Source organism: Pseudopipra pipra, chromosome 2 (genome assembly GCF_036250125.1).
Source record: "Pseudopipra pipra isolate bDixPip1 chromosome 2, bDixPip1.hap1, whole genome shotgun sequence".
NCBI classification, from domain to species: Eukaryota; Metazoa; Chordata; class Aves; order Passeriformes; family Pipridae; genus Pseudopipra; species Pseudopipra pipra.
Genome location: NC_087550.1, coordinates 300,013 through 321,415, shown reverse-complemented (window position 1 = coordinate 321,415; position 21,403 = coordinate 300,013). Strand labels below are relative to the sequence as shown.

General features: G+C 61.6%; 1 protein-coding gene across 3 annotated transcripts in view; it reads right to left on the bottom strand.

The window, feature by feature from the left end:
* PDE2A (phosphodiesterase 2A) overlaps positions 1–21,403 on the bottom strand; it is a 39,740-nt gene that overhangs the window by 17,984 nt on the left and 353 nt on the right. The window contains exon 2 of one of the 3 annotated variants that reach the window (XM_064642638.1): positions 4,190–4,241. The exons of 1 other annotated variant lie outside the window; for it this stretch is intronic. In XM_064642638.1, the coding sequence (XP_064498708.1) occupies positions 4,190–4,241 (52 nt within the window). Of the gene's footprint in view, positions 1–3,338; positions 3,427–4,189; positions 4,242–21,403 lie in introns of those variants that run through there. One more of the 3 variants, XM_064642631.1, reaches the window with a different exon arrangement.

Here is a 21,403-nt window from a genome sequence, read left to right as displayed (position 1 = left end):
AGGTATGAGGATGCCTTCGCCCCGAAGGACACAGACATCCCAGCACCCAGCTGGCACCAAGCCTTGGGTGCTGGCACTGCCAGGAGTGCTAGGAGGCAGCTGGCATGATGTGCATCCTCGGGACATGGCATTCCTGGAAAGATTTCCCTGGCATACGGTCCCCTTCCCATCCCCACTGGCCACCAGCACCTCCCAGCCAGGTTTCCAGGACTTTCCTAGATGTTTCCTGGTGGATTAGCCATGCCAGGGCTCTCCGGGCCTGGCTCTGCTTGGGAGCATCATGGCAAAGCTCTGGAGGTGCAGCCAGAGCGGGGCTCATGGGGTCAGGGACACCCAGGTCCCATGCAGGGGGAACGGGGAGCAGTGGGACAGGAAGGGGAATGCGGCATTCCCACATCCATCCCTGCAGCCCCTCCTGGCACGGCTGGCGCTAATGGGATCTGCACAGTGATTAGGGACCTCATTTATCAGCCTCTGATGGGATCTGGGAAAATTGAATTGCCAGCCATCTGCAGCTGGGGAGGAATTCGATTTGGGGCAGCACTCTGGAGCAGGGCGTGGGGGGCTGGCAGAGCTGCCTCCCCCTGGGGCTCCGCTCTCTCCGCACGGGGACCGCTCTTATTTTCCATGTCTGTGAGGGTTTGATGATGGGATCCAGCTCTTGGCTGCCAGGAAGGGGTCTAGGAATCACAGGGGGTCTCACTACTCAGATGGGGAAACTGAGGCACGGCCAGGAGAAGCTCAAAGCCTGTTACATGGGGAAAGGATCACAGTGCTGGTGTTTAATGGGTCAGAACCCAGCCAGGGGTTTGGCCTCCAGCCCTCCTTGTCTATGGGGGGTCCCAAAGCCATGTCCAGGGCACCCAAAGCTGCCAGGCATCCTGCAGCCCCCAAAGCCAGGCTGGAAGCAGCCAGAGAGGATCTCCTCTCCTGCAGCAGGAAGAGGGACACTCAGGAGCCAGCGTTGCTCCCTGGCATTTCCCACCCCACATGCACCCCTCGGGCAGGTCCCCACCATCCTCTCCCCCATATCCATGGGGTAGCCAGGGTAGGGATGCAATCAGATTCAGCTGCAAAGATCCCAGCCCAGTCCCCAAATTTATGGACTCGGCTCCCAGAGGGCCCCCCCCAGACTCAGCCCTGCGGGGGATCCCAGCCTATCACCTCCCTGCCAAATGTCACAGCTGGGCTCCAAAAAGCCAAGGTCACCCACAGGGCCTGTCACAGTCTGGGGGAGATGCCACTATGCCATCTTGATGGGGTGCAGCAGGAGCATACTGATCCCAGCTCCCTCTGCTCACGGTGCAGCAGGAACACCCCCATCCCAGCTCCCCCTGCCCACGGTGCAGCAGGAACACCCCCATCCCAGCTCCCCCTGCCAAGGGTACAGCAGGAACACCCCCATCCCAGCTCCCTCTGCTCGGGGTACAGAAGGAACACCCCCATCCCAGCTCCCTCTGCTCGGGGTACAGAAGGAACACCCCCATCCCAGCTCCCTCTGCTCAGGGTGCAGCAGGAACACCCCCATCCCAGCTCCCTCTGCTCGGGGTGCAGCAGGAACACCCCCATCCCAGCTCCCTCTGCTCAGGGTGCAGCAGGGCACCCCCACCCCAGATCCCCATTCCCGGGTGTTGCCATGGGGCATGAGAGCCTGGGACCTATATACCAAACCCCACTGCCCCCCAAAAATCAGCACCAGGGCACTGCAATTCTGGCACAGGCTGATTCCACACCCATGAGCTGTCACTCCTTGGAAAAAAACCTTTGGCCCGAGGGGACCACCAGGCTGGGAAATACTGGGGCACACCCACCCACCCCGGTCTGGGGGTCTCGCTGTGCCCCCCCGGCCCTGCTGGGTGGGGGAGGAAGCCAGCCCTGCCCCACGTCACGGAAAGAAGCCGCCGCGGCCCTTTCCTCCCCTTTATTGCCCTGCTGATGTGTTTGTGTCCGCCGGAGGAAGCGCAGGGACAAACGCCCGCACACGCGTCTCCTCACGGCCCCCGGAGGGTCCCGGCCCCCGAACGCGGCCGGTTCCACGCGGGGGAGACTGAGGCGGGAGCAGCCCCGCGGTGCCGGCCGGGGCACCCTGGTCCGGGTGGGCAAAGGTGCCCCAGCGCAGCCCCCGCAGCCACGGGGGACAGTGTCCTCCCCCTGCCCCCCGACCCTTGGGAACAGCGGGGGCCCCCAACCCCTCCTGCTCCGCCCGGCTGCGAACACGTATCAATTAGGGTTTGATTCATGATTCAGTCCGCGGGTAATTGCATTGGGGCTGGAGGCAAGGAGGGAGAGGAGGAACAGACATCTTCAGCCTCACCCCACCGCAGGGTGGTCGGGAGGAGGGGGCTGGTGTTAGGGGGTAGTAACCCCTCAAGCCCTACATGCCACGCCCCCGCAGGGCTCGGGAATGGAGATTCCAGATGCAGCCAGCACCCAGGACCCCAACGGGCGCGGGGATCCTGTGCCTGAGGTATTTTGTGGGGCGTGAGCTGTCCCTCACCCACCTCGGGCTGGGATGTGCTGGAGGGGGCAGGTCGGCAGGACCCATCCCCATCTCTCACGTCCCGTCCCCACACTGCAGGGCAGCTCTGGTGCCCTCAAGTCTTCACCTGCCCATTCGCGGGGGCTCAGTGCCCCCCCGCAGGACACCCCGGCCCCGCTCAGCTCCTTTCCCTCCGTCAGCAGCTTTCAGCTCTTTCCCGGAGAGCGTTTCCTTCCCTTCATTTCCCGGCATGGGTCCTCTCTCCGGCCTTGAACTCACAGCCCCCTGGAGCCCCCCGGAGCCCCCCCATTTGCCCCAAGCAGCTGTGCCCCCAAGGGGACCAAGGCCACGGCTCTTACACCCAAAACCACCAGCACAGAGGGCAGGGATCCATCCAGCTGAAGAGACAGTCACAAGAGGGAGAGAACCCCCCCCAAGCCACCCCCTCCCCAAATTTGAGTGTGCTCAAAGGCGCGGGAGCACCGACGACCAAGTGTTTTTCCACCCACGTACTGGGACGCAGCCTCCACCTCCCCAGAACGTGCAGCTGGTTCAAGGAGGGTGGGGGGCTCAGGGCAGGGTCCTGCTGGGGGTGCTGAAGGGGCTGCCTCCTTCCCAGCACCCCCCACCCCGAGGGCTGGCCGCCGGGTGGAACACAGCCGGGATCATGGGGCTCCCACTGCCAGCAGAGCGAGGGGACACAGGGAAGGGGGGACTCAAAGCCCCCAGACACACGGGACCCCCGGACATTCCTAAGCACATCACACCCCCACACCCCCAGCACACAAGGGACCCCCAGCCCCGAGACCACCGACCCCCCCGGGACCTCCTGGGTACCCCCTTCCCCGGGGTGGCTCACGGTGTCCTGGAGAGTCCCCATGGCGCGGCCCAGCTCCTGGCGCGGCTGCGGGAGGGCGTGGGGGCCCCCCCGGGACCGGGACCGGCCCCCCCCCGGTCCAGCCCATTTCCTCCCGGGATCCCGCCGGGATCTGCATCTCCCCCCCAACGCCGCCTCCTTCCTGCGTGGAGCGCAGCGTGTCCCCAAGCCCGAGGGGGGGCCACAAAACAGCACCGCCGCCCCCCATCCCGGGAGCCCCATCCGTGCCTCAGTTTCCCCGTCGGGCTCTCCCCGTGGGATTCACAGCCCCCCACGGAAAAGGGGGAGATAAGCGGGTGCAAGTGTGCTGTGTTCGGGAAACCCACCTCCCCCCCCGCGCCGGCGCGAGAAAGGGGTGGGGGTCCCGCAACCCCCAGTCCCATCAGCCCCCTGCCCCATGCAGCACCGAGCACGGCGGGCCAGGAGCCCCGGCTCCTAATCCCGCCCCCCAGCATGAACACCGGGACCCCCCGCACCCCCGGGACCGAGTGGGAGGGGAGGCGGGTGGGATGGGGGTCCTGGGTGGGATGGGGGTCCTGGGTGGGAGGGGAGGTGGGTCGCGTGTCGTGGTTGCGAGGGGAGGTGGTTGGGGTGGGAGTCCCGCGTAGGAGGGGAGGCGAGTGGGGGTCCTGGATAGGAGGGAAGGAGGGTCGGGAATCCCGGGTGGGAGGGGAAGGGGGTTGGGGGTCCCGGGTGGAACGGGAGATGGTGGGATGGGGGTCCCGAATGGGAGGGGAGACGCTCGGGGATGGAGATCCCGGTGGGAAAGAGAAGGGTCCCGAGTGGGAGAGGGGTGCGGGGGTCCCTCGCGGTGGAGGTCCCGCCGTCCCTACCTGTAGCGCCTCGGGGCCGGGCGCGGCGTCCCCCGCCCGCAGGAACCCGCGGCTGAAAAAGCGAAGGAGCGCGGTGAGGAGCCGCGGCACCATCCCGGCACCATCCCGGCCCCGCGCCCCCGCACCGCCCGCGGGCTGCGGGCACGCCCCGCCGCGACACGCCCCGACACGACACGCCCCGCCGCGACACGGCCCGCACCTGCTGCGCGGGGTCCCGAGGGGTGGGGATGGGCGGGGGGCAGGGGGTCGGGAGGGGGTCGGGGCGTCACTATCCAACGTGGGGTGAGGGTCCCCGGTGTGGGACGGGGGTCGAGGTGGTGGTGCCGATGTGGACAGGGGATCGGGGCATCACTCCCCGCTGTGGGGAGGGTCCCAGTGCGTGTGTGGGATGGGGTTGAGGGTCCCGATGTGGAGAGGGGGTCGGGACATCACTCCCCGGCATGGAGAGGGGTGGGAGTCCCAGTGTGAGAAGGGTGACGGGGGGTCCCGGGGTGGTGCCAGGGTCCCCAAGTGGGGAGAGAGTCAGGGCATCACTGCCCAGTTGGGGTGGCCCTGCTCGGGCCGTGGGGCTGGCAGTGCTCTCCCATTGCGCAGGCACCGGCTGTGCCCCCACGGCTCTGGCGTCTGGGGGGACACTCGTCCTCCTTGTTAAACCCTCCTCTCGTGAGGCTCGGGCCACCCCCCTGCCCCCTTCTTGGGCAGGGGTCACCTGCCAATCTTCCCCCACCCCCCGTGCAGTCTCCAGATAAAGTGACCCCCACACACTTAAGGGCTGCACCTCACATTTGAGTTGGGGGGTCCTCCCCTCCTCCTCCGTGGTGGGGCACTGAAATCTCACCCCATCCCCGGCCCTGGGGTAACTCTGATGCAGAGCTTAGTACAGAAGGGCTCCCCTGCCTCCCATCCCGTGGGATACCGGAGGTGTCCTACCCAGCACCCCTCGCTTGGACGGGGAGGGACCCCCACGTTGGAGACCTTCATAGGGTCTGTTCACCCCCACCCTCCCATGTAACCGCATCGCCTTCGCTGAGGAATGACCACCCCCATCACGTCTCCCACCCTCTCCCAGGGACAAGTACAAGGATTTTGGGGTTCTGCCCCCACCCCAACGGCCCCGAGGAACCCACAAGGAGGATCGAGGTGCCCGGCCGTGACACGGTGGCCACATGCCACGCGGTGAGAGGGACACCGGCAGCGCGACAACCTCCATCCGTCCTCATTCTCCTCCTCAGGGCAGAGGGGGAGGAAAGCCTCCTGCTCTTCTTCCTCATCTCAGGAGTGTGTGTCCCCAGGCACCCCCGCGTCCCTGGTGCTCTTCGGGGACAAGGTGCTCTGGGGATTCGCTGGTGGCTCGTCAGGGCTCAGCCCCCGTGGCACCATTTCGCAGGGAAATGCCACCTGGAGGCGCGGGCCGAGCAGGGGAGGGTTTGGGACGCCCTGCATGTTGCACCCCGCATCCCACTCCCCGCACCCCACTTCCTGCAGCCCAACCCCAGGGATGCCGGGACAGGGGGTCCCGTCCCGGAGGAGGGTCAGGGTGGCCGGTGGAGCCGCGGGGCCATCTAGTGGCCAGAGCCACCGGGGCCACTCCAGGGGGCTGATCCCGGGCACCCTCCCGCAGCCCCCCCAGCCTCAGAGGTCCTCCTGCCCCCGGGGGTGACCCAGGGAGAGAGGTACCTCTTCCCGGGGTGGCACAGCATCACGGGCTCCTCACCCCGAATCAGAGCCCCTCCAGGACAGCGTCTCACCGTGCCCACGGCCCTGACCAGGCCAGCACCAGAGCCACTGTGTCCCCAAGATCAAGGCGTGGGGTCCCCAGCTCTGGGGACACCCTGCTGCAGGGACCAAGTGTCCCCCAGCCCTGACAGGTCCTGCCGGCACAGATGTGGCTCCTGGGCTCCATGAATGAAGCAGATGCCCAGTGGGAATTGCAGATTCCTTGCGGGGCTGGCAGTGGAAACACCTCGAGGAGCTGGGGGCTGGCAGGATCCGTGCCAAGCCTGGCACGTCCCTGTCACCAGAGCCACCCCCAGAGCAGGTCACAGCCCGGGGGACACAGAGCTATTGCTGGGCACAAGGACACAGTGCAGGGCTGTCCCTGCATCCCTGTCCCCAACTGCTTGCTCAGGGGTGCAAGGGATGGGACACAGGGGTGCAGAGACAAAGGGGTCTGGGGACAGGGGAGTGGGACACAGGGAAGCAGGGACACGAGGAAGCAGGGACACAGTGGGGCAGGGACACAGTGGGGCAGGGACACAGTGGGGCAGGGACATGTGCTGCAGCACCCCATTGCATCCATGCATCGTTGCTCATCTCCCAGCTGGCTTGTCAATGACCCGGTGTGATTACGAGCTGCTCCCCGGCTCTTCTGTGTGCCCCAGGAATGGCATCCCTTGGATGGGAACGTCACAGCACTCAGATGGACACACACAGCCCTGGAACCCGGTCCCAGAGCTGCTGGGAAATAACCGTGGGTGGTGGAGAGAGGCAGCAGTGGGGGCTTCCCAGTTGGGCTTCCCGCATTTCCATCCTCCCTGTGGTTTTTCCCTGTTCCCAGCCCGGGTTGGATCAATCAGCGCTGTGCATCCTGCCTCTCCCCAGGCCCTTGGGGAGCAGCCACCCCGCATCCCAGCTGGAGGGTGTCTGATGGCATCAGAGGGAGCAAAGTTCACACAGGCAAGTAAATATTAACACTTATTCCATGGAAATGGAATATTCCACACCAGAGACACCGGAATAAACACACTCCAGCTTTTCCCTGGGGGGTGCTGGCACTAAATGGTGTCAAACTGCCAAAGTGGAAGGATTTTGAGGGGGCTAAGGCACCAAGATGGGCCTTCACACCCAATGTAATCCCAAAATCCCATTTCTCCCCATCCCTAGCCCCCTTTGGGATCACTCTCAGGAGGGGCAACTGCAGCAATCTGTTCCCAGAGCAGCATCCGTGGGGACACTGGGTACACTGGGGGCACTGGGAGGGGAGGGGAGCGTGGCTGCCGTGAGTCAGGTCGGATCAGCGATGCTCCAGTAAACCGTGGCACCAGGACAGACCCGGGGCCAGATCCTGGCTCTGGGGAAGCACAGGGCTGTGCCACCTTCCGGGGCATCCCTGTCCTCCAGTAGTGGCCAGTGCAGGTGGCACAGGGCTGTCTGGGGCTGCGGGCTCTGCCCGTGGGACGGAGGGCACTGGGACTCGGCCGAGCCTGAGGGACGCAGCCACCAGTGGAGCTGCTGGATCCATGGATGAATTGGGATGTTACTCCTCCAGAGCTGCTAATCCAGGATACACTACACTGCCAGCCCTAAATCCCATCAGAAATCAATCCATCTGCTCTTCCGCTCGGCACTAATCCTCACAATGGCACCCGATCGATATCCCATTTACTGCTCCGTGGTTTCCCCACGGATAAATCCCACCCAGAGCCTGGGATGCAGCCACCCCCCCTAGAGGGCTCTGGTGTCCGGGCAAGGCAGGGAGTGCTGTGGGGCAGGGAATGCCGTGTGGCTGTGGGGCAGGGAATGCTGTGGGGCAGGGAATGCCGTGTGGCTGCGGGGCAGGGAATGCTGTGGGGCAGGGAATGCTGTGTGGCTGCAGGGTAGGGAGTGTTGCGGGGCAGGGAATGCGGCTATGGAGCAGGGAATGCGGCTATGGAGCAGGGAATGCTGCAGCATCCTTCACCCAGGCTATGCCAGCCACAAGGCTGGAGGTGCTGGGAGGTTCCATGGGAATGGCATGGATCCATGGCATGGATCTACTGGGAGCAGCGGGAGAGTTGAGAATGCATGGGAGCAAGGAGGAGCTGTGCCTGCAGCTGTCAGTAGGCGTGCACATGTATGTGTGTGTGTGCACACGTGTGTGTGTGTGTGCATGTGTGTGTGTGTGTGTGCACGTGTGTGTGTGTGCACATGTATGTGTGTGTGTGTGTGTGCACATGTGTGTGTGTGTGCACGTGTGTGTGTGTGCATGTGTGTGTGTGTGCACATGTATGTGTGTGTGTGTGTGCACATGTGTGTGTGTGTGCACGTGTGTGTGTGTGTGCACGTGTGTGTGTGTGTGCACGTGTGTGTGTGTGTGCACATGTGTGTGTGTGTGCACGTGTGTGTGTGTGCATGTGTGTGTGTGTGCACATGTATGTGTGTGTGTGTGTGCACATGTGTGTGTGTGTGTGCATACGCGTGTGCACCACAGACAGCCCCAGAAACACCCAACACCCCGGCAGGGTGGGATCCAGGATCAAGGTGGATCCCTTAATCCACCACAGGAGCCAGAGCCTGGAATGATCTCAGGCTGGGCGGGGATGGGGGTGTCCTGGCACCAGCCCCTCAGAGGGTGCCAGCTGCAGAGACCTGGTGGCAGCAGGCCCAGGGCTCAGGCTAGCACTGGATTTGGAGTGGGATAACAAAGGGATGAGGAAGGGCCGGGCTGATCGAGTGATACCGCTGATGAATAAGTGATGAAGCCCTTGGAGGGTCTCTATGGAGACAGTTCAGAGCACGGCAGGGGCTGGGGTCCAGCAGCAGCCCCCACACCCCACGGGGCTAATTAGGGGGATGAGTGTGATGGCAGAGCCCTGCTGGTCCCGCCAGGGCAGCCAGCTCCCTGCCAGGCTGAGATGGCTCTTGGCTCAGTCTCCACACCTCTCCCCCCATTCCTCAGCTGCTTTCCCAGCTGGCTTGGCCGGTCCCCACGGACAGGATCTGGCCATGGTGGCCACTGGCATCTCCAGCCTGGCTTGTGGGCCTTCATCCCCATGGTCACACACAGCCTGTCCTGAGAGAGTGTCCTGTGTGTGCAGGGACAGAGCACACCCCCACTGCACCCTCACAGGGGTGAGGGACACAGGACATCCTGGAGACAGCCTGCATCCAGGAGGTTAGCATGTGTCCATGGGGACAAACTGAATCCAGAGGGACACAACGTATCCACAGGGACAGCGTGTGTCTAGAGGGACAGCACGTATCCATGGGGACAGCATGCATCCAGAGGGACAGCCTGTGTCCATGGGAACAGCCTGAATCCAGGAGGACAGCATGTGTCCAGAGGGACAACCTGCACCCAGGGGGACAGCACGAGTCCAGTGGGACAGGTGACATCCTGGGGGACATCCTGTGCCTGGAAGGACACTACACACCTGGGGACAGCGTGTCTTGAGGGACAGCAGGTGCCTGAAAGGACAGCACGTGTGCAGAGGGACAGCGTGTTCGACAAGGGACAGCACATGCCTGTAAGGATAGAAGTTGCCTGGAGGGACAGGATGTGTCTGGAGGGACACACGAATTTTGGGGACAGCACATGCTGGAGTGAGAGCACGCAGCAGGAGGAGGGACAGCGGGTGCCTGGGGGACAGCAGGTACTGGGGGACAGCAGCCCCCAGGCACGCCACAATTCCAGGTGTCCCAGTGGCACTAAGGAGGATCCCAGCTCAGCCCAGGCATATGGAGGACAGGAATTTATTGCCAGATCAAATAAAAGATGAGGAGGTGACATCCGCTGGCGCTGCCTCCATCCCTCTGAGCTGACCCAGCTCCAGCTGCAGGACACGGGGACTGGGTCACCAGCTCCTGCTTGTCCCTGCCACTCTCCTCGGCCCCTCCTTTGGGGGTGGTTTTGCTTCCAGAAGAGAGAGGAATGAGGTGCCACCATGAGCACCCAGGGCTCTGTGCAGGGACAGAGAAGCAGGCCTGGTTCCCACCAGCTTTGAGGCTCCAGAGAACTTTGGGACACAAGGAATGGGGTCCCTGTCCCCATGCTGATACCTGATCCCATAGGATTCTCAAAAGCAGACACGAATGATAACATCACTTAAGAAAGGGATGTTCCCAGCCCTGACCCCAGGGACGCTCCGAGCCCCCAGGGATGCTCTGAGTGCTGATCCTGGGACAATCTGAGCCCCAGTCCCAGGATGCCCTGAGCCTCCCTTCCACATCCCTCTTCCAGCCTCTCACCGGTGTCCCCAGGATTTTCTCCCCCATTCAGGACAGCTCTCCACGGGCATCCCGTGGCATCTGGGTGCTTTCTGCCACTGTCTCACCTGGCACCTGCCTGCTCCAACCCTCCCTCATTATCTCTGTTGTTAACGAAGCAATCACTCCCCAATTTAACCTGGATTAAGCCAGGAGCACTCATTTGCTCCCTAGCTGGTTCTCCTCCAATTAATTTGTTCCTCGCTTTTATTTCCAAATTAATTCTTCAGGCTCTTTGGCTGTGAAACAACAGTGGTGCCCAGGGTCTTGGGAAGGGATCAGGATTAATTATCTCGGTGGGAACGAGCTGAGGGGAAGCGGAGCAGGGGCTCATCCCAAGATGGGAACATGGATCTAGGGTGAGCGGTATCCCCTGGACCACCCATGAGCATCCCACCAAAGGAGGGCTGTGGGATGGGGGACCCACAGCTTCCATCATTTCCATCCTACCTTGGGAACACGTCACAGGGACAAAATCCTCACAGAACCCAATGTGGCACCGCTGAGGGGGGAGGTCACCCTGGGGGCAGGTTGAAAGGGGAGGGGGCCAAGCTCTGCAAGGGTTAATGCTGGGTACAGCACGGGGTGTTGGAGCTAAAAATACCGTGTGCCTTTCTCGGGATTTGCTCCAATGACTCATTCCTCTCCGTAATTTATTGCTCGTTACATAATCACTTTCATTTTCAGCAGGAGAAAAATGGAATTATTTTTTTTTCCCCTTTTCTTCTGTTTTTTAAATGAAAAGGGCATTTAGCAAATGAGCACCGGCCATTTTCCCAATTCTTCCTGGCATCTTTCCGGTGAAGGGCCAGGACGCTGCCGCCGGCTCCAGCCTCCATCCAAAGACTCCTGAGAGCCCGGGGGGCACTGGGGGGCTGCTACGGGGGGTTGGGGAGCCTTTGGGGGGTAGGGTCTCTGGATATTGGGAGGGAGGAGCACCCTGGGGGCAGCTCGGTGGGAGGTTCTGGGATGGGATGGAGAGGCTGGATCCGCAGTGCCCATTGTCCGGCTGCAAGGGCTGGGCTCCAGCTGTGTCCCAGCAAGCCCAGTGCTGTGTCCCAGCAAACCCAGTGCTGTGTCCCAGCAAGCCCAGTGCTGTGTCCCAGCAAACCCAGTGCTGTGTCCCAGCAAACCCAGTGCTATGTCCCAGCAAACCCAGTGCTGTGTCCCAGCAAGCCCTGTTCTACGTCTTAGCAACCCCAGAGCTGCATCCCAGCAAGCCCAGTCCCGTGTCCCAACAAACCACTGGGTTTGCTGCATCCCAGAAATCCCAGTGCTGTTTCCCACTGAGCCCAGTACAGTGTCCCAGCAAGTCCAGTGGCATGGCCCAGCAAGCACAGTGCTGCATCCCAGCAATCACAGTGATGCATCCCAGGAAGCCCAGTACGGTGGCCCAGCAATTCCAGGCCACTTCCCAACAAACCAAGCGCTGTGTCCCACCAAGCCCCATCAAACCCCAGGCTGTGTCCCCGCAATCCCAGCACTGTGTCCCAGCAATCCTTGTGTCTGACAGCACAGCTGTCCCCACCAAACCAGGGCAGGGGACTCCAGGAGGAAATGGGGGCTCTGGCTCGGGCTCTGGCTGGGACTGGGACGATGTTCCTGCAGGGAGGTGAGAACCCCACTCTCTGCCAGTCCCCCTGCCACCACTGCGGGGGGGCAGGAAGCCCTGTGTTTGGAGCTGCAGCCTTGGAATTAACTGTGCCAAATGTTTTATTTGTGTAGAAACGCAATTATGTTAATTAAAGCATATCTGTAATTACAGCACTTAGTGGCCCATAAGTGCACAAGTGACTCTGGTGACTTTGGAGGAGCTGGAAGCCTGGAGGGTGGCTTGGCCCTGGCACCAGAGAGCTCTGTGGCGGTGTCCCCACAAGGTGACAGGGGTGACCCCAGGGCCTGCTCACTCTGCAGGGGTGGTGGGCAGTGAGCAGGAATGCTCAGTACCCACAGCCCCATCCCGGCCACACCACAGCCCTGCTGCTCTGGCAGCCAAGGCAAAAGGCAGGATACGCCTCCAGCACACCAGGGATGACGGAACAGGAGGAAAAAGGGTCCCTGAGGTGGGCACCAGTGCCTGGGCAAAGGGGGGAGTCCTGGCTCTGGGGCTCGACAGTGTATCTGGGAGGGGGAAATAAATGGGAGGCAGAGGACGATGACAGCTGCAGCAGCAGCCAACCGACCCACAGGAAGGCTGGGATCACATCCCCCAGTCTCCAGGCAAAGGGAAGAGGGAAGGGGGTGTCTGTCCCCACCTCAATAAAGCCTCTGTTGTGGGCGGTGTGTGATGGGGGGACAAGGACCCCAGAGGGAGGATGGGCTGGGGCAGAGGGGGAGCATGGGAGAGCCTGGAGCAAGGGAAGCAGCAGTGGCGGGATGTGCTGGTCTGGCATGGATAGGGAGCTCTGAGGTCCCCAAACACCCAGACACCTCTCCTCCATCACAGAGCAGCCAACCTCCAGGGCCAGCACCTGCTGACACAGCTTCCACCTTCCCCAGCCTCCAGCAGTGACAGAAAATTGCCTGTTTCCTGCAATCACCCAGTCCAGAGCCAAAAGACTTCTCTGGAGCCGAAGGATTTCACTCTGCACATCCACAGGACAGATCCCGGCGTGGGCGCTCCTGGTTGAGCACCACCCTGGCACCTGTGGGCAGGACAGGCACGGATGGCTGCCAAGCTCCCACGCTTATTTTGGAGCCATCATCAGCCCTGGGTAATTCCAGACCTGCACAACCCTGGGCAGGTCCTGAGGGGTGCTGGGCAGTGCCACGGCAGCTGTGGGAGCGCGGCGGGAAGGGGACTCACGGCACCGGAGCTTTGCCAGGTGGGATTTGTTTGCTGAGCAAACCCGTGCAGGCTGCTGATCCGGCTGCAGGAGGCTGAGCCCTGTTTGCTCGGCAAACACGCTGCTCCAGGTGCTCCTGGCCTTGGAGCACCGGGTCCTGTGCAGGCAGCTGCCTCACGGCCAGGCTGGGAGACCAGCTCTGGGGGCTGCCAGGAGCCACAGGAATGCAGCTGGCCCTGGTGACGGGGCTGGAAAGCCTGGCAGTGCTGCAAGGCTGCAAATCCCCGTCCCCATTGCATGGCACCCTTGCAAATCCCTGTCCCCATTGCACAGCATCCCCGCAAATCCCCATTGTGTGGCATCTCTGTAAATCCCATTCCTGTTGCACAGCACCCCTGCAAATCTCCCTCCCCACTCCACAGCATCCCTGCAAATTCCTGGGGCTGCCAGGAGCCACAGGAATGCAGCTGGCCCTGGTGATGGGGCTGGAAAGCCCGGCAGTGCTGCAAGGCTGCAAATCCCTGTCCCCATTGTATGGCAGCCCTGCAAATCCCCATTCTCATTTTGCAGCATGCCATGACTCCAGGACCCAGCCCATTGGATGCAGGAGGGAACTCCCCACCAAGCTGTCCCCAAGGTGGGTCACCAGGAATGCTGGTGACACAAGCAGCAGTGCCACACCACGGGGACCTCCAAGAGAGGCCACCAGCACCCCGAGGGAGCCAAACCAGGTAGGAGAATGGCAAGGCAAGAGAGACAACACACAGTTATCCTGAATCCCTGGGGAATTGTCCTTGGATAGACACAGTACTACAGACGCTGCCAACTCATCTCTAAATTAGTCAGTTTAGTTGGTAACTAGAGGGGGGAAAAGGCCTCTGGTGGTGGCGGTTCAGCACGTGCTCATCATCTGCCCTTTGCTGGTTTTCCCCTTTTCTGCCTTTTTTTCTCTTGAAAATAGCAGCACTGGAGCAGTACCCAGGATCCTGCCTCTGCTCTCCATGCCCCATCCGTCTCCGGAATCGCGGCCCCCTCGGAGCAGGAATCCTCTCCAAGGCACCACCACCACAGGTTTCTCCCTGGATCCTCCATTTGTGAACATGGCACGAGCAAGAGCCACTCAGTGGCCTGGGATCCCCTCCCCAATGATCCAAATATCCCTATGAGCCAGAGTGCAGAGAGCAGGGACCATCTGCGGAGGGACAGGAGAGGACACACCTCGAAGCCACTCGTGCCTTGGAGGCTCATCAGGGTGAGAACAGCTTTGTCTGAGACTTCCAACCCCATTCCCTGGAGCTGAGCTGAGTTTTTAATTTCCAAAGCCTCAGCTTTCCCCGAGAGGAGGGGAAGGGGCAGCTGGGGAAGGGGAGTGGCAGTGGGGGCACAGCCCCGGGGAGGGTGTGGGTACTGGGGGAGACATGGAGCTGGCTGAGAGATGCAGCTCAGTCCTGGAATGGGCCACGGAGACGCCACGTGGAATCACAGAAGCACAGAATTGTTGAGGTTGGAAAAGCTCACTGAGACCATCAAGTCCAACCATTCCCCCCAGCGCTGCCAAGGCCACCACTGACCCATGTCCCCAAGTGCCACATCCACACGGCTGTTAAATCCCTCCAGGGATGGGATTGCCCTGGGCAGCCTGTGCTGGACCCTTTCAGGGAAGGAATTTTCCCCAATATCCAATCCAAACCTCCCCTGGTGTATCCTTCTGGGATGGTCCCTGGCACAGCCAAGATCCCACTGGTGCTGGGACCAGTGCCGGAGCAGGTCGGGCTTTTAATCCTGGATTGCGCTTTCCATTAATTAATGGCCTTCCTGTGGCTGAACTGCTGGCTCCAGCTCCCCTGCCTCACGGAGCCTGGACAGGGCAGGTGCCACCTGGCAAGAGTCCCCAGCCTCATCCCCTCCCCTGAGCTGGGATCCCCACAACAGGGCCGGTTCAGGAGCCAGAATCCAACTGAACCGTGCAGGTAAGGATGGAAACGGGGTTCCCAGGGCATCACCATGGTCCCTCCTGGGAGCACTGTGGCTCTCTGCCGTGCCTGCAGATCTGGGGGTCGCCGGAGGGAGGGGACTGAGGTCCCCCTGGCTGCGCTCCGGCTCTCCACACGCTCGGCTGGCACGTGGAGCTCGTTCCCGACGCGCTCCCGGCTCCGTGCATGGCAACGCACACCCTGCCTGACTCGGCACTTCTCTGCAGCCCACGGACCTGCTGTCCCTGTCCCTGCCTGCGCAGCGGGGGGAGGCGGGGGGGTCTCCAGCAGCGCCAAGCCCCCTCCTCCGCAGAGCCCCTCTGTCCTCCCCAAACAGCCCACCCACACAGCCCGGCTCCCACACCATTCCCGGCTCCCACACCATTCCCGGGGCAGTGCCGTGGGGCACCAACACCCTGGGGCTCACGGACACTTCTCACACCTCAACAACACCCCCCTGGTCCCCACCTGGCACTGCTGCTCCTCGGCCAAGCTTCAGCAAAACACTCGAGTTTTGGGGCTTCCCTCCAGCAGTGCTGCTGACTCAGCACCTGTCCCCTCCCTGGGGAGGCCAGGACGGGTGGGAGACAAAACCAAACCCCACAGCAGGTCCCAGCCAGGCTCTGGCGTGGCCAAAGGGGAAAAGCCGTGGATGGGGAGGCCACAAGGCTGTGCTGATGGGGAGGATGGAGCGTGCTGTGCCAAGGGAGTACAGGGTGGGCCATATGCCTTTGTCCTGGGAGACTCACCCTTTGTTTAGTCCAGCCCTCACCCCAACCCTGACCCAAGGCCTAGCCATTGCTCTAACCTTAAACTTAGACCCAGCCTACCCCTAAACCTAAACAGAGACCTAACTATAAACCTAACCCTAAACTTAGCCTTAACCCGAGCTCTAACTCTAAAGGTAACAGCAACCTCCACCATAACTCTAACCCTAGCCCAAAATCTAATCCTCACCTAATGCTAACCCTAAACCCTAAGCAAGGAGACACACAGCTGCACCCACGGACTTGTGTCCTTCCAGCTGAGCTCCAGGCAAGGAGCTGCTCGAGGACAGGGCTGTGGAGCCATCCTGGCTGCAGGAGAAGGGACATGGGGCAGCTCCAGTGTGAGGATAAACCTCAAACCACCACAAAGCCGCACGGACATCCTGGAGCAGAGGGATGGAGCATCACCACCGAGCAGTGACACCCTCCCCAGGCTGATCGATGCCACCGCCTGGCAGGGCTCCACGCCTCAGAGCCAGGCTGGGGCCATCAGACCTGCCAGGGCTCCTCTTCCAGGCTGCAGCTCCCTCTGTTCTCAAATTCCAGCAGCCCTGCCTGTTATCTGCCCTCGCAGGCAGAAGCATTAGGGCTCTGCTGCAACGGGGTGAGATTTGGGGTGCCCATCAACAAGGAGAGGTTTGCCTGGAGGCTTCACTAGGAGCATCAGCATCCTCACCCCATCACAAGCAGACACTGAACCCCAGGGGACACAGACAGATCCCTCTCCAGACCCCACTCCACAGCCCAGCAGGGCACAGCCACATTTGGCCAGCAACAGCTCAAGGGAAGAGAAGGGGGGAGAAAAGCCTCCACCAGTCTCTGCCTTTCAAATCCTCCTTATAAATAGCTCCTCGGTGTCTTCTGAGTCACCCAGCTGAAACGTGCAAGTTAATAACAGCCTGGGAAGGGGCTGGGAAGGGGCTGGGAAGAGACTGGGAGCCAGGGGAGGTTTCTGGCTCAGTCAGCACTTCATGCCAGGTCTGCACCAGCAGCTACTGGCTGCTTTTCCATCCTCAGGTGCATCGGACCTCCAGCACATCTGGAGAGCAGAGGGCTTTGGGAATGCCAAAACACGTGGTGAGGCTGTCCTCGATGGCTGCAACGCTCGGGCTGGGCCCTAACCCCCTCCCCAGCCCCAGCCAAAAAATCAGGGGTTAATATTTTCAGTGGGAAATGCACCCCACCCCACCTCCAAATCCTCCTCCTCTTTCTCTTTTATTTATCATAGAAAACACAAACTGACAAAGACCCAGAAGGCTTGAACCCACCCAGGATGCTCCCAAGTCATTCCTCCTCTCTGACTCCATACACTGGTGCTGCAGACAGGGCACAAGGATTTGGGTCCAGAAGCAGCATTTGGGGCTGGGGAGCAGGATCTGGGGACAGGAGCAGCATTTGGGGCTGAGAGCAGGATTTGGGACAGGAGCAGGACCAAGGGCTGCTGCTGCCAAATAATCAGCCTCAGGGACATTCCTGAGCTGGCATTCAGCAAGTCCCACAGACCACTGTGCTGGTCCATCCCTCCAGGATGCTATTTGGGTGACAAGGCTTGGGGACATCTTCCTACAAGGTGTTCCCAAACACCTTCCTACACTTTCCTACGTGGCCACATCGGACAGGGAACAACCCAGTCTGGTGGAAGGTGTCTCTACCCATGGCAGGGGAGTTGGAACTGGGTGGGCTTTAAGATTCTTTCCAACCTGAACCATCCAGTCCATCCCACAGTCCAGGCTCCAACTCCCCCAAATATCAAATCTTGGGATCATCACCCAGGTGATCCGAGCCCCAGGCTGCCCACACTCAGCAGCCTCTCCATCCCTGACCCCACTGCTGTGCGATGGAGCAGTGGCAGGCAAAGCATCTCCCAGCACTCTCCATCCCCCTCACTCCCCCCTCCAGACAGGCCCATCCATTAAGGAGGACAGGAGAAAGCTGGACAGGCAGAAAGTCCCAGGCAGCTCTGGGCCCTGCCGGCATTTCTGGCCACAGCCCAACACAGCTCCCGCTGAGCCACGTGGAAGCTGGGAAGGAGACAAAAGCCAAAGCAGGGACCAGGGTCAGAGGGGAGGAGGAGGAAGGAAGGATTCCAGGAAAGGGCTGCTGCATCCATCCTTGCCCTGGGGAATCCTGCATTCACTCCCTGATAGATGATCAGCCTCCCAGAGCCCCCGGAGCAGCACAGCTCGTGGGGAATGTGCAGGGCTCTGCTGGAGATGATGGCCAGGACACACTTGGTGAGATCCCTCACTAACAGAGCCAGAATCCGGCCTGATTCCCAACACTTCCAAACCACTGGCTGTTCTGAAGTTGAGGATGCTCAGGGGGATGTCCCAGGGTGATGGAGGGGAGGCTCCTGGCTCACCCTGGGGATCTTCCATGGCGAGGTCCAGGATGCAGGATGCTCACAGCCAGGAGTTTCCCCTCCATTCCCTTACCAGGCACCTCCAAGCTCCAGGGCTGGGTGCCCAGGCAAGTGGGTGACACTGAGGAACCCCAGATACAGGGGCAAGAAGAGCCTGAGGCTTTGGAAAACCTGGAGAAGATCATCTGAGAACCCCAGCAATGGGGGGTCAGGTTGCCCTCACCCCACTGAACCCCTTTCCCTGGGAAGTGGAGCCACTCCAGCCAGGCTGATGGGGCGATGGAGTCGGTATTTTCCATGGCACTTTACACATGCAGCCCAGGGACCAGCAAAAACCACAGAGCAGAGGGTCTGGGGAGTTCTCCAGGGGGCTCAACAGCCCACCCTCACCTTTGCAGATGCTCCAAAAGGCGGCTGAGCCCAGCTTGTGCCCCCGTGTCCCAGACAGCCTTGCTCTCTGGGTTCTGCAGGGCTAATGCCACTGGAGCAAGCCCCACAATTGTGGAATGGTTTGGAGTGGAAGGGACCTTTAAAGGTCACCTAGTCCTACTGCCATGGATGCTCCCGGGCTGCACGCTGAGAGGCAAGCAGGAGGAGTGTGAGGATGCACAACGTGGAGGGACTAGAGTTTCCCTTCCCAGGACACATGGGCAGTGGCAGGTAGGGACATCAGCAGCATCACAAATGTCACTTCATGCCATCAGCCCCTCCAGCTGCTCCCCCGGGTACCCTCCAGGCTGGGACTCCAGAGAAAGCAGCTCCCAGTTTGGTGCATCAGGGAGGTAAAATGGGGGTGGAGCGTTACACATCACCCTTGCATGAGCCTTGATGGGGACACATCATCCAGGTTCTGGCATTGATGTGGGCACACACCATCCGGGCCCTGGCATTGACCTGGAACAGCCAGCAGACTAACACCCCCCTGCAAAGATGCATAAGAACCGTCTTTGTCCCCTCGCAGGACACGAGGTTGGTCCCTCTGCCGCTGCCCAGGGGCTCCCGGCCGTGCCTCGGGCAGGATGGAGCCTCATCCCAGCTGTGGCTGCAGCCACGGTCCTTCCTCCGTCACGTGCCCGGCACTGACCCTGTCACCGGCCCAGCGCTGAGCACGGTGACACTTGCCCAGCTCACACATTTGTGCGGCTGCTCCTGCCAGGCAGCTGCCAGACAAGCAGCAGGGAGGGCTGGGCAGGGGGCGGGCAGCCCTGCCCACGGCCCGAAGGAAGCCCTGACCTCTCCCAAGCTCCGCTGAGCCGGGTCCTTCCCGCAGGGATGCTCAAAGCAGCGTCTCCTCCTTCGTGTTTTCCATCCACAGAGCTCGGCGGCTTCTCCCCCTGCCCCGGCTGCTCTCAGATGCTGCGACAGCAGCAGCTACGGGCACTCCGACATCCCACCCACTGCTAACCGGGTCAGCGGCCGCCCACCCGGGAACCCGCTTCCCGCCGGGGGAAAAGGCGGAAATGGGTTAAAACGTGACCTGGATAAGGCAAAATGGCACTCGACTGGCTGCACCTGCATCTCCCTGCATGAAACGCACCGTGCACGTGGGAGAGCCGGGCCGCCGCTGGATCCCGGCCGCACGCGGCATTCCCGGGCCAGCATCCAACACCAGGGGGCTGGAGCGGGAGCAGGGAGGCGGCAGCATCCCCCCGCAGCGCTGGGCTCACCACGGCCACCCCTCCAGCCAGCGCTGCAGGGCCAAGGGCATCATCCTCTGACAGCTCCCGGGAAGCTTTTCCACTTCTGTATAACCCTCGGGGTATGCAGGGACAGGGAAAAATATCTATGAGGGACATGTGGTTATATCCCGGGTAAAAGGGGGAAGCAGCTGGGCTCACCATTCCCACCTCTCCTGCCCGGGGCAGCTTGAGGGGCACAGCCAACTCGGCTACGCCAAGTTTTTGTATCATCTACCTTTTTTAAAAGCCTTTAGAGAGCAGCAGAGGCAATTCCAGCTGGAGGGAACATGGGGGCTGCATGGCATTTCGAGACCTTTGTGTGTTTTGCTTAAAGAAAAGGACACGTGCACATGTGCAGGCAGCACCAGGGAAGGATCTCTGCAGGGAACAAAGCACACACAGCACCAGGGAGTGAGCCGGGAGAGCTGGGGGAAGGATGCTGCCTGCAGAGACAGACCCAGCACCCGTGGCAGCGTAGGAGGATTGGCAGCTCTTGGGGTCTTGACAAGGTGGGTCCAAGCCCCACACCCCAGAGATGCTGGAGGGTGTTTTCTACAGAGAGGGGTAAAGTTCTCATCCAAAGGTGACCTCACGAAGGTGCAAAAACCGGTGATGCTGGAGGGTAATGTGTTGGGCTGGGGCAGGACTGGGCAGCAACTTCCCTGCACCCCAATACTCCTGTCATCATCTAAAGCACCTGCTCCAGGAGACCTGGGGCTGCTCCTGGGCACATCCCAGTGCAGCAAGGTGCCCCCAGGGAGCGGTGGTCCCGGTGCTCCCTGCGTGAGCTGCTGAGCCAGGCAGTTCAGCCAGAGCCCGAGCATGTGGAGCTGGCACTGTCAGACAAAGGAATCCAAGCACTGAGCAGCCTCCCTCCTCGTCGCCCTACACCTGTATCCCTTTCCCGCGGTTCAGCTCGCCCTCTGGCAATGTGGAGCCTGATCCCACCGGGGTAGGATGGGAAGTGACCGGGAGCACCCCAGATCTCCCGGTACCCCGGAGGCAGAGCACCCAGGTGCTGTGAATGGCCCGTGCCCAGCCTGCTCCCCGGCAGCTGTGGAGCCTCGTGAGCGCCGCACATGCGCGGGCAGAGCCGGGGGTCTCCGCCAGCCCCAGCCGAGCCCGTGGGCCACGGGAATTGAGGCACCGCCAGATTCCTGTTATCCAGCTCAGCCCCTCTTCCCACGTGGGCGCTTCGGAGCATCACCCTTCCCCGCTTTCAGGGAGCACTGTCATCCCTCAGCAAGGTCACCCCACGCTCTCATTGAAAGCCCCCGATGTCTCTGCTGCAGAACGAGACCACTGTGACCCCCGGAGCCCCACTCCCCCCTCGCCAGATGCAGACAGGCTCTGTGGCACCGGGACCCCCAGACCTGTTGTGTACGTGGGTGGGTGTGCAAGGGGCGGCTTCTCTTGACCTGCGTGAAGCCACCGAAAACACAGTTCAGAGGCCTGACCTGCATTTCACAAAGTCACCCAGGGTCCCCCTGCAGCCCACCACTGGGCCAGGAGCCTTCCACCCCTGCAGGAAATGATCGTGGGGTGAGGGAGATGGGGAAACAGGGAGATTCTGTTCACACTAGCCCTCTGTCACAGGGACGCCAGCGATGACCTGCCCTGGGCTAACGTAGGTGGCAAGTGGGGAACAGGGTGGGGGAAAGGGGGGTCACAGACTCTTGTCAT